Source organism: Protopterus annectens, chromosome 2.part2 (assembly GCF_019279795.1).
Source record: "Protopterus annectens isolate FY-2018-M chromosome 2.part2, PAN1.0, whole genome shotgun sequence".
In the NCBI taxonomy this organism is placed as follows: domain Eukaryota; kingdom Metazoa; phylum Chordata; order Ceratodontiformes; family Protopteridae; genus Protopterus; species Protopterus annectens.
The window spans coordinates 648,118,663-648,132,959 of NC_056730.1; the positions used below are offsets into that span (position 1 = coordinate 648,118,663).

At 39.4% G+C, this 14,297-nt stretch overlaps 1 protein-coding gene across 2 annotated transcripts in view; it reads left to right on the top strand.

Moving 5' to 3' along the window:
• LOC122795754 (ankyrin repeat domain-containing protein 53-like) overlaps positions 1–14,297 on the top strand; it is a 397,950-nt gene that overhangs the window by 227,575 nt on the left and 156,078 nt on the right. For both annotated transcript variants that reach the window (XM_044064067.1, XM_044064068.1), the window contains exon 4: positions 8,138–8,302. In XM_044064067.1, the coding sequence (XP_043920002.1) occupies positions 8,138–8,302 (165 nt within the window). The remainder of the gene's footprint in view (positions 1–8,137; positions 8,303–14,297) is intronic.

Genomic DNA, 14,297 nt, shown 5'->3' on the forward strand with positions numbered 1-14,297 from the left:
GAGGAATTAAACCCACAGTTAGGACAGCTGTTTAATCTTAGCCTCACCTCAGGATACGACCAAGGAGTGTCGCACGCGACTGTGGTCCCACTTCATAAGGGCGGTGCCTCCACAGACCCTGGAAATTACCGCCCCATTAGCTTGACAAGCCTTATCTGCAAAGCCATGGAGAGGATCATAATGGAACTCATAAATAAAGACATAGGGAACTTGCAGACTTTGGATCCAACCCAGTTTGGCTTTGTCAAAGGCAGATCCTGCCTCTTAAACTTGGTTGACTTTTTCGAGACAGTCACCAAGGCCATTGATGAGGAAAGGCAGTCCATACAGCCTACCTCGACCTGGCAAAGGCCTTCACACAATACCCCACTCAGGTATCATCGAAAAACTCATCAGCTTGAATGTAAACCCATACATCACAAGATGGGTTGCAAACTGGCTAAGCGACAGAACCCACAGGGTCAGAGTTGCTGGAGCCATGTCAGACTCAAAGCCTGTCACAAGTGGTGTCCCACAGGGCTCAGTCCTGGGTCCACTCTTGTTCGGCATCTACTTTTCTGAAGTACAAGCAAACACAGGAGGGTTATGGCTGACAAAGTTTGCAGATGACTGCAAACTGGGCGCCATAGTCGAAAACACATCTGACACAGATATCTTCCAGAAGGGCCACACAGAAATGGATAACTGGTGCCAGAGCCATGGCCTGAAGTTAAACGCCAAAAAATGCATAGTCATACCCTTCGGGAAAAACAAGGTTACCCCTAGCTACCATATAGGTGACAATCCACTGAGCACAGAAAAAGTCATCAGGGATCTGGGGACCCAAGTTGACAGTAGTCTTCGCTTTGACACTCATGTTGCTAAAGTAGTTAGGAAAACCTTCTATATCGCCCACCTGATCATGAAGGGATTCACATCTAGATCAAGGGAGGTCATCGTCCCCTGTACTCATCACTCATTAGACCTATGATTGAGTACAATGCCCGCTCGAATGTATCTGAACAGACACCTGATGCAGCTTGAAAGGCCCCAAAAGTTCCTCACCAAAAGGATAAAGGGTCTCAAAAATATGTCTTATGCTGCCCGACTGAAAGAACTCCAGCTTTATTCAGTCTCATACCGCTTGCTCAGAGGTGACCTGTGCCTGACATATAAGGCCATGTCAAACCCAGATTTGATGAATATGCTTCACCTCAAAAATCTAGATCCCTCAGAACCACAAGGGCGGAGACTTAAACCTTGACACGGTTATAAATAGAACGTGCTGGAGGGACAGATTCATCACCCAGAGACTCCCTATGCTGTGGAACAAAATCCCGGTACATGTGAGGCAGAGCACCTCGCTGGCCTTGTTCAAGAGGAATCTTGACCAATGGATGGGAGATCGCAGATATACCCCAGGGATTACTTCAGTGTCACTGCTTGACAGAGGCACAGAAAAATGATAGGCATAGTTTTTATTCAAACTAAAGGGGTGGCAAAAGCCACATAACTATGGGCTAGGCTTATAAATGCCCTTGGGCAGATAGCCTAGTATGAACCTATGAACCTATGAACCTAACTTCTGACTAAAGGTATTAAACATCTTTACAGAAAGATTTAGTCCTGAGTAAGAACTACTTATATGCGCATCCCAAACAGACACCAACCTGGTTAGCAACAGGAAAAATGATACTACTCCTTAAGCGTGAACCTGTAAGCCATTCTAAAAACTATAAACCAATAACTTGCCTTCCGACGATGTACAGACTATAAACTGGAATTGATGCAGACAGAGTTTATAGATATTTAGAAGAAAACTCTGTCATGGCGATACAAGAAAAAGGTAACAAAAAGAAATCATAAGGAACAAAAGATCATATGTTGTCAAAAAAAGCAATTATAGAAAATTGTGAAAAAGGGAAGAATCTAAGTATGGCATTGATAGATTACAAAAAAGCATCTCACAGCATCCCACATTCATGGCTAAAGGGGTGCTTACAGATGTATAAGATACATCTTACATTGATCAGTTACATTACAGTGACCACGAAACAGTGGCAAGCCACTTTGCAATTAAGTCGTGATAAAGAGTGAATTGTTATCCCAGGGATAAAAATTCAAAGGGGGAATATTCCTACGGTGATTCTTTGTCACCACTGTTGTTTTGCTTTGCTCTTAACCCACTAAGCTGTTTACTTAACAGATTAGGTCTTGCTTACAATTTGGCTCCCAGAAAACAAACTTCTTTAAAGATTTCTCACCCATTTTTTGTGGATGACTTACAACTGCATAGTTCATCAGATGAGGAAATAAAAACACAACTGCAAGTGGTTAAAACTTTCTCAGATGACATAATGAGACTTGGTTTTGATAGATATGCAAAATCAATGTTTAAAGCAAGAAAGTTGTAGTACCAAGAAAATGTCAATCTAGGACTGTAATGTGACATAAAGGAACTTGAGCAAGAAGGAGTGCATAAATATTTGAGAACTGATGAAGGACTGGCAATAAAAATAAACCAACACAAATAAAACTCAGTATGGAATACTTCAGAAGACTAAAACTAATATTGAAAACAGCCTTGACATCTAGGAATAAAGTCCAAGCTATAAACCAATTTGATCTTCCTGTTTTAACTTACAGTTTCGGTGTGATTGACTGGCCCCAAAAAGTATTGGATCAGCTGGACAGAAAAACAAGAAAAGTGCTGCATGCCCATTAAATGATATATAAAAATCGAAGTATACCAAGATTGTATATTCTGTAGGAGGTATGGGGCCTCCTCAGTAAGTAATTACTTATTTAGATCTGCAATTGTGGGACTGCATACATATCTGCTGACTTCATCATATCCAAACGTAATGAGAGTTTTACAACAAGAGGAAAGGAAGTCTAAGATGACCTCTCTGATTAGTTTGGCAGAAGCATTCAGGTGGCAAGCAGGAATGGAAATGAAACCAGAAGTAGATAACAGTCAGGCAACAACTGAATGTGTAGAAAAACATAAAGAATATAAGGAAAAGGATTAGTTGAGAAGAAAAGAAATATGGAAATGCCGTAAATATAATGGCAAGTATAGAGATCTCCTGAAAATAAAACTCATGTTGATCAAGATTTGATGCAGGCATGGTTAAGGATAGTTGAGTTAAATCAAAAAGATGGAAGGTTAATAATGACAGTCCAGGATAGCGGACTACACACATGTTGGTTTCCAAAGTCCATTGTGGGAGAAACAGACAAATGTAGATTCTGTAAAAAAGAATTGGAAACAGCTGCACACCTTATTCCTGGGTGTGATATACTCACGGCAGAGGGCCTGTATATTGAAAGGTACAGTAATGTCTCAAAATTGTTGCATTGGGGATTGTGCAAACACTATAATATAGAAATAGCTGAGCAGCACTGGAAATATAAAACACAAAGTATTATAGAAAATGATGAAGTGTACATCACATGAGATCACCCATTACCAAAACTCAAAAAAACAGATGCGAGAAAACCAGATTTAGCAGTCCATGAAAAAATGACAAAAGTAGTATTGATCATTGAAATTGCTACACCTAGCTATTACAGTGTCTCACATTTAAAGGGACAAAAAGTCATAAAGTGTATTTATTTATTTATTTGTAGTTTGTTAACCGTGAAAGTCCACCGGGTCATGCAGAGCCCATTTTCAATGAAGGCCAAGGGAGAAAAGCTCCTCAATACAATAACAAGAACAATCAAATTTAAAATTATATACCTTAGTAGTATAGCATTAATTAGCAATGTTGGTAACAAGTGTTTGTTTGGAATAGGGGCTAAGGAACTGGTTGTGCCTATAGAGCATTCCAAGTTTCGGATGTCTTTTTATGTTTTGTTGCAGGTGAATATCAAAGTTTAGTTGTTCATCTGTGGTTACTTCCAGAAGTTTTGCATGGTTGACAATTTTCTATTTGTGCTCTAGTATGGTAGTAGATGTTAAACATGGCTTTGTCCAATAGAGTTGACTTTTTGGGGGTGAAAAGCATTATCTTGGATTTGGGTTAAGGGCAAGGTGGATTTGCAGGCAAACTTAAGAGCAATAGAAGAAAGATATCCAGACAATTCCAATAGTAATAAGAACAATAAAAAAATACAGTTGTATGTAGATATGCTGCCAATACATATAATGCCATATGAATTGCAGAAAGAGTTAATTCTGGGCACATTGTGGGTGCTGCAAAGAGCACTTTTGGCTAATATCAAAAGACTGAAACATCACTAATTTCATGAACTTTAATTATACCCTGACTTAAGACTGGGGTCCATTCCTGTCATAGTGTTGGAAACGGCAAAGATTTGGAGAAATTAAATCCAGGGAGATATGTCTCAAGTTGTTTACACCCACATAGACTATAGTTCATACTGATTCTTGTAGTTCAATGACCAGTGTGTGTGTATTGTATGTGTGTATTTGTGTGTGTGTGTGTGTGTGTGTGTGTGTGTGTGTGTGTGTGTGTGTGTGTGTGTGTGTGTGTGTGTGTGTGTGTGTGTGTGTGTGTGTGTGTGTGTGTATTGTGTGTGTGTGTGTGTGTGTGTGTGTGTGTGTGTGTGTGTGTGTGTGTGTGTGTGTGTGTGTGTGTGTGTGTGTGTGTGTGTGTTCCTAATCTGGTGGATCCTGGCCCCTCGTACGCCAATGACCATGGCTTTCTCCTTACTCATCCTGATGAGCTGAACATCTGTGTGTCTCACAATGGAGTTGCATGTGACTACAATGTTGGCTTGTGTGTTAGTTTACCTTATGGGCCTAGAAGTTGACATGCCATGAGGTGTGGCTGTATATGGTCATAGTGGGTGTTGTTTGGAAGAGTGCTTTTGAGATTGCTGAGGATACTTATTGTAAGTGCAGTATTTGTGAGGCCTTTGTGGTTTAGGAAAATTACATTTCAGAGTCTCAGTATGTGTGTCAATGTGTCTGGTCCATAAAATGTGTGGTGGGTGTAGAGTGTGTGTTTCTGACAACCTGTTTGGTATTTCAGGTGCTTGTATGTGAGAACCTTGCCTGCAGTGACATTATGTAACTATAGTTCTCACATACAATCTAAGTATAATGAAGGGTGTCTGATGACTGACTTCTTTCTTTCTTTCTGTCTTTGTCTTGAAACCTAATAGAGTTTTTGAGCCATCAGCTGAGTCACTTTCCATAAGCTGGTTGCCTTGTTCTTTGTTAGTGTGAATGCTCTGTTAGCCTTTTTGTTAGCCAACCAGTATTCCTTCTTAACCCGGTCCTTCCTTTCTGTTTCCTACTTTTTCCTGCTCTCCTTTTGTCTTTGATAATGTCTTGTATTCTGCTACCAGTTTACCTTATGTACCTTATTTCCACATCTGGGACAGCCCCATATCTGTTCTGTAGTCTTTACACATGCAGTTTTGAGATGCTGACAATCTTCTTTGACTCCACTTTTTTTTTCCTTTTCTTCCTGAAGTGCTAGAGCCCTGAGTATTTCCTGGAAATCTTGTGCTTTTACTCCAGTCAACTTCCAGGTCTTCAGCCTGGCCTCTGTTTACCTTAGAGACCTTTTTGGCACTGCTTACAGCTAACTGTAGCCACCAGTAGTTTATTCTGTAGGATGACTATTTCACTGGGAATGATTTTGCAATCTGATTATACCACAGTGACCTTTCCTTAGTAGAAGGAAGTCTACCTGAGTTACATGTTGGCCACCTTTGTATGTCAACTTGTAACTACATCTCTTGTTGAACTGTGTTTTGGCCACCATTAGACCATTTGCCAGACTGAAGTCTAGAATGACCTTTCCTTCTTTACTCCTGCTACCCTACCCATATGGACCCAGGAAGTCCTCATACATTGTCCTTTCTGCCCTGATATGAATATTTAAATCCCTCATTATCAACACCACCTCATGTTTTCCTGCTTTATCTAGTAGGTCCTGCTACTGCTACCTGAATGCACATTTTTTTCTCACTACTACAACCCTGCTGTGGACCGTAGGCTGAGATAATGAATGCTGCCCTGTTATTACACAAGAGTCTAACTGACGTGATTCTACAACTAATTCTGATGACATCCCTCACTTTCTTCAGAAGACTCTCCCTCACCAGATCCCACACTATTTCTAGTCTGTACTCCCCTGAGTAGTAAACTCTGGATCCCAAGCCAAGTGGCTTTGCTGCACTGGCCTTCCATTTCCTGGATACACGGGATGTTAAGCCTCCTCCTTACTATCATGTCATCCACTTCCAAACTCCATTCAGTCAGTGAACCTATGTCAAGTGTAGCAATTCTTAGTTCACATTTGGCAGGTTAATTGGTTTAATGGTCAACGTTCTCTCAACAGAGCTATCCCGGGTCACATATCAAATGATCAGCCATGTGTAGGTTAGCTCCAGTTGGTTCACAGTGCTCATAAGAGTGACATTTATTTGAAAGACAGGCTAAATTCCTATCCCTGTGGTGCAGATATGTCATTGCATCCAATTATATATTTTATTGCTTTATCAGAAGAAGATGGGCTGTACTGTTTACAGAAATGGTACTGGTAAAGAAAGTGAAATGTAGTACTTATGTAAACTTCACTCATCAGGTAGGAGAGGTATGCTGCGTATGCAGATATAATTTCCAATGTCCATGTGCTATGAAAGATGATGTGGTATTTCTTAATACAGTATATTGATGAGGGAGGTGTGTGGTAAACTGGCTGTCAGAGTGCTGTTGTAAGACAGTACTTTATGCACTGAGCAGTAATCTGTGCAGCCTTGTTGCTCATGATAACGCAGATCCATGTTTTGTGTTTCTCAGAACTATTCATCATGTTGGATCATGGATGACCTCTTATGCTATGCTGTCTGACGTTCTCCATCCTATTCTGTTACTGCATATCAGTGACGAGGAAGCTTCTCAGAAGTGCATGCCTAGCACTAAGCAAAATATGCAGCTACCAGTGCTAGCCTTTGGTCTTTGGTATCTTCATTTTGTACACACTTTTCTGCTCTGAGGTTCAGGTGCCATATTTGCATGATTCTCCATAATGTAATTATTTTCCCATCACTCCAGAATGGGTTTGTTGGCTTCAGGCATATATTATTTTATTGAATGGTAGCCAGTAATTATTTCCTATGGTCTTAGGCATGCCAACACCGAGACCTAATTCATCTTTGCAAGAAATCAGGGCCATCCTACATAGCTTATTAAGGCAATAGCTTTAAATTTGTCCCCATATAAACTGAAAAAATGGAATTGACAGCCTTTGGCTAAGGTTTAGAAATGTTGGCTGTTACTCTGTTGATGGCAAATTTCTCAAAGTCTGTGTGTGCTAAGGCTTTGCAGCAGAACCCAGGCTGTCAGTCATTTCATGAATGCTACTGAAGGACATCTGCATTTCTTCATTATGCACTATAGCAACAACAATATTCCTCTATTGGTTTAGGTGCTTACACTGCTAGGGATACTATACCGTTGAAGGCATGTTATTGAAATATTGTAGAACAGTCCATATTAACCAGATAGGAGCAGTGGTCAGGTCCTTAAGATTAGTCTCTGCACTCATCACTACCATTTATAACTGCAGTTCATCTGTTCTTGGGAGTGAAGTACACTTTAAGCAGGCTGTCCTTTAGGGTACACATATTTGAAAAGATGCGTAAGAGAGCAGTAACACCCTGTCTTGCAGGTGGCGCTTTCAGCCTCCCCTTTCTCCTAAAGGCGTCAGATATTGCTTGTTCATATTTACATTAACAACTCCAAAACCATGCTACATATAAGGTATCAGAATATTTTATCTTGAAGCATACATGATGTCAAACACAATTGTGTTGATATTTGACCTATGTTAGTGAGTATTTGTTAGAATTATAAGGTGATAACTTCATTTTTAAAGGCTCAAGCCATGCCCACTGGGAGTTAAAGGTACACACTCAAAAGAGCTGTACTGGAGGGAATGAGGTATGCAATACATAATTGTCAAGCCTTGTACTGTTTGTCCCTGTGTTTTTTCTAATGTTACTATGAAACTGCATTTCCTTGCTAGCTTATTTGTATAATGTTTCTAGCTTATTTATATAATATTTACTTCAGTAAATACCTGCTTCTTAATTTATTAATCTCCTTCTGTCAAAAAATACAAATGTTTCAAGAAGAGAAACAACATCTTACACAGCCTTTATTTTTTATTAGCAAAACTGAAGCTGGATTGACTCCCCTTCACCAGGCAGCAAGTGAAGGATTGCTGGACTGCATAATGGCACTGGCTGAAGCTGGTGCTGACGTTCACGTGAAGGATCAGGATGGACACAGACCCATAGACTACTGCAGGCTATGGGGCCACAGAAGATGTGCCAGGTTAGTGGAATGTGTAAGTAAACTGCACTCAAATGTATATTTTCATTAGGATTTTAACAGCCTAATAAACAGTGTACTGCATGACTGATTTCAGGCCAAATGACAGGCTTCACACCGGATCTTCTTTTCATCACCTTGACATATGACGGAGTGGTCAACAAAGTTTCTGAGGTTTTCTCTGCAGTTCATGGGATTCCCTAATAGATTATAAGCAGTGGGATCCTTAAGGCTAGGTAAATTTCTGATTTGTTGCTGTGAAATGTAGCACATCTGAGGGACTGGTCTTCTGTAGTGCCATTGGACATGAATATGATTTTGAGTCATTTCACTGCAGTGAAAAGCATTGTCCAGCCATATTGTTTCTTCTCAGTGCTGTCTAGGTATGCAAACATTGTATCTTAAGATGGATACAAGTATAAAGCCCACCAATAGCTAGAACAGTACAATTTTCTACTTTCGCCAGTACTAGAATTGACTGACAAGCACAGCAGAGTCATGAATAAAACATGGTGTATCACATTAATGCAAGGCTAAGCCATTCAGTCACCCAATGCAAAAAATAAAGCATCATCCCTCCAACCCTACCCATTTGCCATATATAATTTGATATGTCACAAAGATTACCTGCAAAAAATAAATGTAATACAGTGGAAAGAATTGAGGAAACTTACAGCTTGAAAATGTGCTACCAGTATGGTAGATGGTATATCAGACTTAAGATCATGTTGGCATGCCGGAACTAATTTTAATTTTTAGTAGTTTTAGTGTCATTGTATCCCATCATTGCTCACAAGCAAGACTCCTTCCCTCTGTTTGATGTAAACATAAATGATATAAATGAAAAAAAAAACGCCAAGTCCTTCTGGTGCCTTGGCACCATTGCCTTCAAAGGAGGATAAAATACACATTAACTTATTTTTAAACAGCAAAATCAAAGCTATATATAATGGTTTTGAATGATTTTTATCTTACTATTAAACCATGCCCCTCAACTGTTCTGTATTTTGTGGGAAATAGCATATGTTCTACCTAAATAACAGTCTGCCATGAAATACTGAGTGTTACTTTTAAATTATGATTTTATGGTCTTTTTTTTCCCATTTGTTTGCAGTCAAGGGACAGGCAGACTTCAACAACAGCCATTTTTTGTGCAACTTTAAGTCAGAAACTTTTTTTTCCTTTGAGGGACAGAGCAGGCTACAACAATAGCCAAAGAGATCACATGACACAACAGGGGTAAGAGCCATGATAGCCACTGAACATCATGACAAAAGCTCTCAGTTAAAAAAAAAAATTACGTAAACACTCACTTAAATCTTTGGCTGCCATTCGATGAGATAAACTGAATGAATTTTACCTACAGAACTCAAGTATAAGCCGTTTTCATATTTTGTCTATCTTGCATGCTACTGATAACCACCATAGTGAATCCTCATTCAGCTGCATTCCTTCATGCTTGTTATTCGTGGCTGTTATAAAGCTATAATTAGGGAGTGGAAAAAAATAAAACTATGAAGTGCTCAACTGTTGTCATACAGTTGTATTCATGTCCTGTGGTCCTGATAATAATGTTGACTCTTCATTCAACTGCCATTTCTTATTTACTTTTGGTAATTGTGGCTGTTATAAAGCCACAATTACAGGGCAAAAAAGAAAAGAAAAGAAAGCTCAACAACTCTTAATTGCAGCACCAGTTACAGGGAACATGTATGTATGTGTCTTTGTGTGATGGTGTTTATGTACACAGACACACACCACACACACTCGCACACACCACACACACGCGCACGCACACACGCACACACGCATACACAGGCACATACATAGACATACACACACACACACACACACACGCTTGTATTTTACACTGAGATATGAACAGGACTGCAGCAGATTATTCGCATGCAGGTTGTGGATGGAATACTGCTGTAAGCTTGTTGCCTTCATATTTTACGTGTGTGTGTGTGTGTGTGTGTGTGTGTGTGTGTGTGTGTGTGTGTGTGTGTGTATTTCACTTTGATACGGTTACAGGCAGGAGCTGTATATCTAAGAATGTACTACTGTAGGGTTCCTTTACAAAATTATGTGATGTTGTCAAGTTTCATTTTGTCCTCAACCTGTGAGCTCTGTTCCGATCCTCGGAACCAGCTCAGCCTGTACAATAGCTCTTGGGAGCCAAAACTCTCGAGCTCATCCCTTATCCACAATGTATCTATAACTGGATACTTGGATTATTGGCACAATGCACCTATCCCAATTATCTCAGCTCTCGTTTGCTGCTTTGCGAGTTAGATGTGGTACCATTTTTCTCGAGCAGATAAGTGATTTTCTTCTGTTATACATGTTAAATTTGTCTTTGTTTATTAAAAATTCCTTACCCATTCGTACATTTGTACTCTGACGCTATTGCTAATATCCCCTTTTTTTATGCCTGTCTTTTCATCTTCTACATGTTTGTGTTGATCTTAGATATCGTCGCTGATATCTTCTCTCTCTTCTATCTCTTCTACACTTTGTGTAGCTTTTAAATATCATTGTTGACATCTCCCACTATTAAAAAAAAACTGTTCTCTGTTCTACTGTTTTACTATTTACCTTCCTTTCGTTGAACCTTTAAAGGAGAGTGCGTGTGGTGTGTGTGTGTGTGTGTGTGTGTGTGTGTGTGTGTGTGTGTGTGTGTGTGTGTGTGTGTGTGTGTGTGTGTGTGTGTGTTTGTGTGGTTACTTCAATAAAGGAAAAGGCCCAGAAGGTTTTAAGCTCTGTGAAAAATGTTTTCACAAGATCCCCTACTGTGACTCACATTCTCTATGTGTAAATTGTTTGGCACCCCTCCATCTTCAGGAGGACTGCTCCATTTGCCACTCCTTCAGTCATTGTGCTCTCATTGAAAGAAAGAATAACTTGATTCTGAATGGACATTTTCCCTCCTCTTTCAGGGAGGCCATATCTGGAATTTCCTTATCTAAGGATAGACAAAATGGTAAAGCTGATGTATTTAGTCCTGCCTCTTCTTCTTCCTCAAAGGTTTCAGAGAAGGCTAAGAAGACAAGTTCTTCAACTTTAACTTCTCCATCATTTCTGAGTTTGACAAGTTCTTCAACTTTAACTTCTCCATCATTTCTGAGTTTGACGAAGGCGAGACTATAGATTCTGTCTTCTCCTTCAGATCCGACATCTAAATTGTCCAAGCCTTCAGCTCTGATGGTATTGTTGGAACCGAAGAGTACTTCCACTCAGTCATTGGACCCCATTGGAACCAACCCTATCTTCAGTTCCATTCTGGCACGAAAAAAGACAGGTTTCTGTGCCGAGTTCTTTGGATCTGATACTCAAATCAAAGATTCATCATCTACTACAATTTTCATACCTAGGACTCGATATTCACCTACAATTGACCCTTTCCCAGACAGACTTCCTTCTCCCTTTTTAGAAGGAGCCTGATCTCTGTCTGTATTGTCCACCCATTCGTCCAGAAGTCTTACTGAAGATGATGTGGAGAGATTGGTGAGGAAAATTCTTTGGGCACAAGGTTTGACAGGGACCATCTAGGTTCCTAACCCTATGGGTCTGGGACTTCACTCTTCAACCACTCCTCCTTTAATTCCTCATCTGACTTCGCCGGAAGCTTCAGAGTCCATAGTTCTGAGCTGTCCTGTACCGACTATGTTGGAACCTGAAGACATTCTCACCTCCGGACCTGACGATTGCTTTGAATTCTTCAGTCCAGTCAGAACCGGAGAACTCTTGGAGCCATATCTGTCCTGTCAGTTCTGACAGGCAGGAGTCAATGCCTGTTTTTTCAGAGCCATCTCTTGCACCTCAGGGCTTCAGTGTAGATCAGCTTGGCTCCTAAAGTGCCTTCTGCATCTAACATTAACCAATCCATTCATTTACTGGTCTTCTTTCCAAATTTTTCAAACAAAGGAGAATACATGCTACATCTCCTAGCTGTGTACAGACAATTATGTTTTTATCTAAACAGATCTAAAGAATTCAGAAAATCAGACTAGCTGTTTGTATCCTTCTCAATAAATCAATGGGGTTATCCAGTATCTAAAGTTCCATTAGCTAAATGGCTAACTGATTGCATTTCTTGGATCTCTTTCCAACCAGGTATTTCTCTACCAAGGCCACCTAAAACCCACTCAACTAGATCTATGGCCAGTTCATCTGCTTTTTGGTCAAGAACTTCTATTGATAATATCTGTGCAGCAGCCACATTGTCCAATGTTCATATCTTTATTAGTCATTACAAATTGGACTTAATCTGCAGAAGCAGAGTTGCCTTTGGTTCAGCAGTTCTCTGGAATATCCTTCCATGAGGGCCACCTAAGATTCACATAGCTGGGGATTCTGTCCCATTGATTCAGAAAGAATGAAAAGGACAACATCAGATTTAAAAGTTATGTACTCACTATAACTAGGCTTCTGTCTTGTCTATTTTCATTTTTCCTCAACTACCCTCTATCCATCCCCTTCCTATATTCTTTTGGAGGCACCTGTTGGATTTCTTATTAGAACTTATAGTTCCGGGTTTGAGCCCTATTCTTTCAGCTATCCCTTTCTTTAACTAATTAATGGAATCTTATGGCAGCAAACTTGATCTGAGGTATTGAAGAAAGACAAGGGCATTATGGATAGAGGGAGGAGCCAGAGAGTTGTATCTAAAGTCTGAAGTATGCAGCTGAGTCGGATCCAAAGTTTGGATCTATAACCCATTCATTGAAGAAGAATGAAAATGGACAAAATAGATGCCTAGTTATGGTGAGTACATAGCTTTTAATTTAATGAACAGCATATATTTAATGGCATTTTTATGCACTAATGAACAGAAGTATATATGAATTTTATTTATGTATGTATGTGTGGATGGATGGAGGTATGTCTGCATATATTTATTTATGTATTATTTGTTTATTACTGGTATAACTGTATACGTATAGCTATGTATGTATGTACTTATGTATTTTTCTGTTTATTTATTAATGGTAAATCAACAATATATTTACATGACTATCCACATTGCTAATCATGTTTGTATGGCAAAGATATTATAAATTACCACAATTATACTCCTTCACACTTCCAAATTTCAACCTTTCCATAGCCTTTTATCATTATAAGTGACACAAGGGAGTGACCTTCATCCTCTCCTGTAATTTTTCCCAAATTTCAACCTCTCCATAGCCTTTTATCACCATAGGTAACACAAGGGAGTGACCTTCATCCTCTCGTGTAATTTTACACAATGATACATATTACTGTCTCTACTCTGAGAAAACAGATCTCCGACATATCTATTCTCATAGTGCCTTAAGTAGTAGCTGACATGATTATAATGCAGTTAACTGATCTCAATTACCTTGATAGTCACACAAATGAGGGGATCGGTATTGCTCATTTGACTGCCATGATGGTCTCCTGTATATTAGGTAAATGCACCCATTTTACTACAATCTGCATCTATAAGACTTTTAACTAGTACCAAAAATTATATCATAGGTCTATAAACTCTTAGCTAATAACTTCACCTGAGCTTTGGATAACACAGAGAATATATAGACATGTAATTTTATGTTATTATATGTATGCAATTTCCATTATAATTTTTTGCCATTTGGTTGTGTGACTACTTATCTTTGAGTGTTCTTTACATTTTTTATATTTTTCTTTGTATGTGGTCTGAAGGCTTCAACTCAGCTCTCTTCTGTATAAAGATCAGCAGCTCAGTTGGACCACCCAGTTAACACTTAAAATATTGTAAGTTTGTGTGTGTGTGTGTGTGTGTGTGTGTGTGTGTGTGTGTGTGTGTGTGTGTGTGTGTGTGTGTGTGTGTGTGTGTGTGTGTGTGTGTGTGTGTGTGTGAGATGCAAAAAATTTATAATGAAAAGCCTTTTGATAGAAACTGTTCTATCTATCTGGATTAGAGCCATACTGCAGATTTTGGGAGACAAACTGCATTTTAAGAATGTAACAGCGATGTGGAGATTGGACC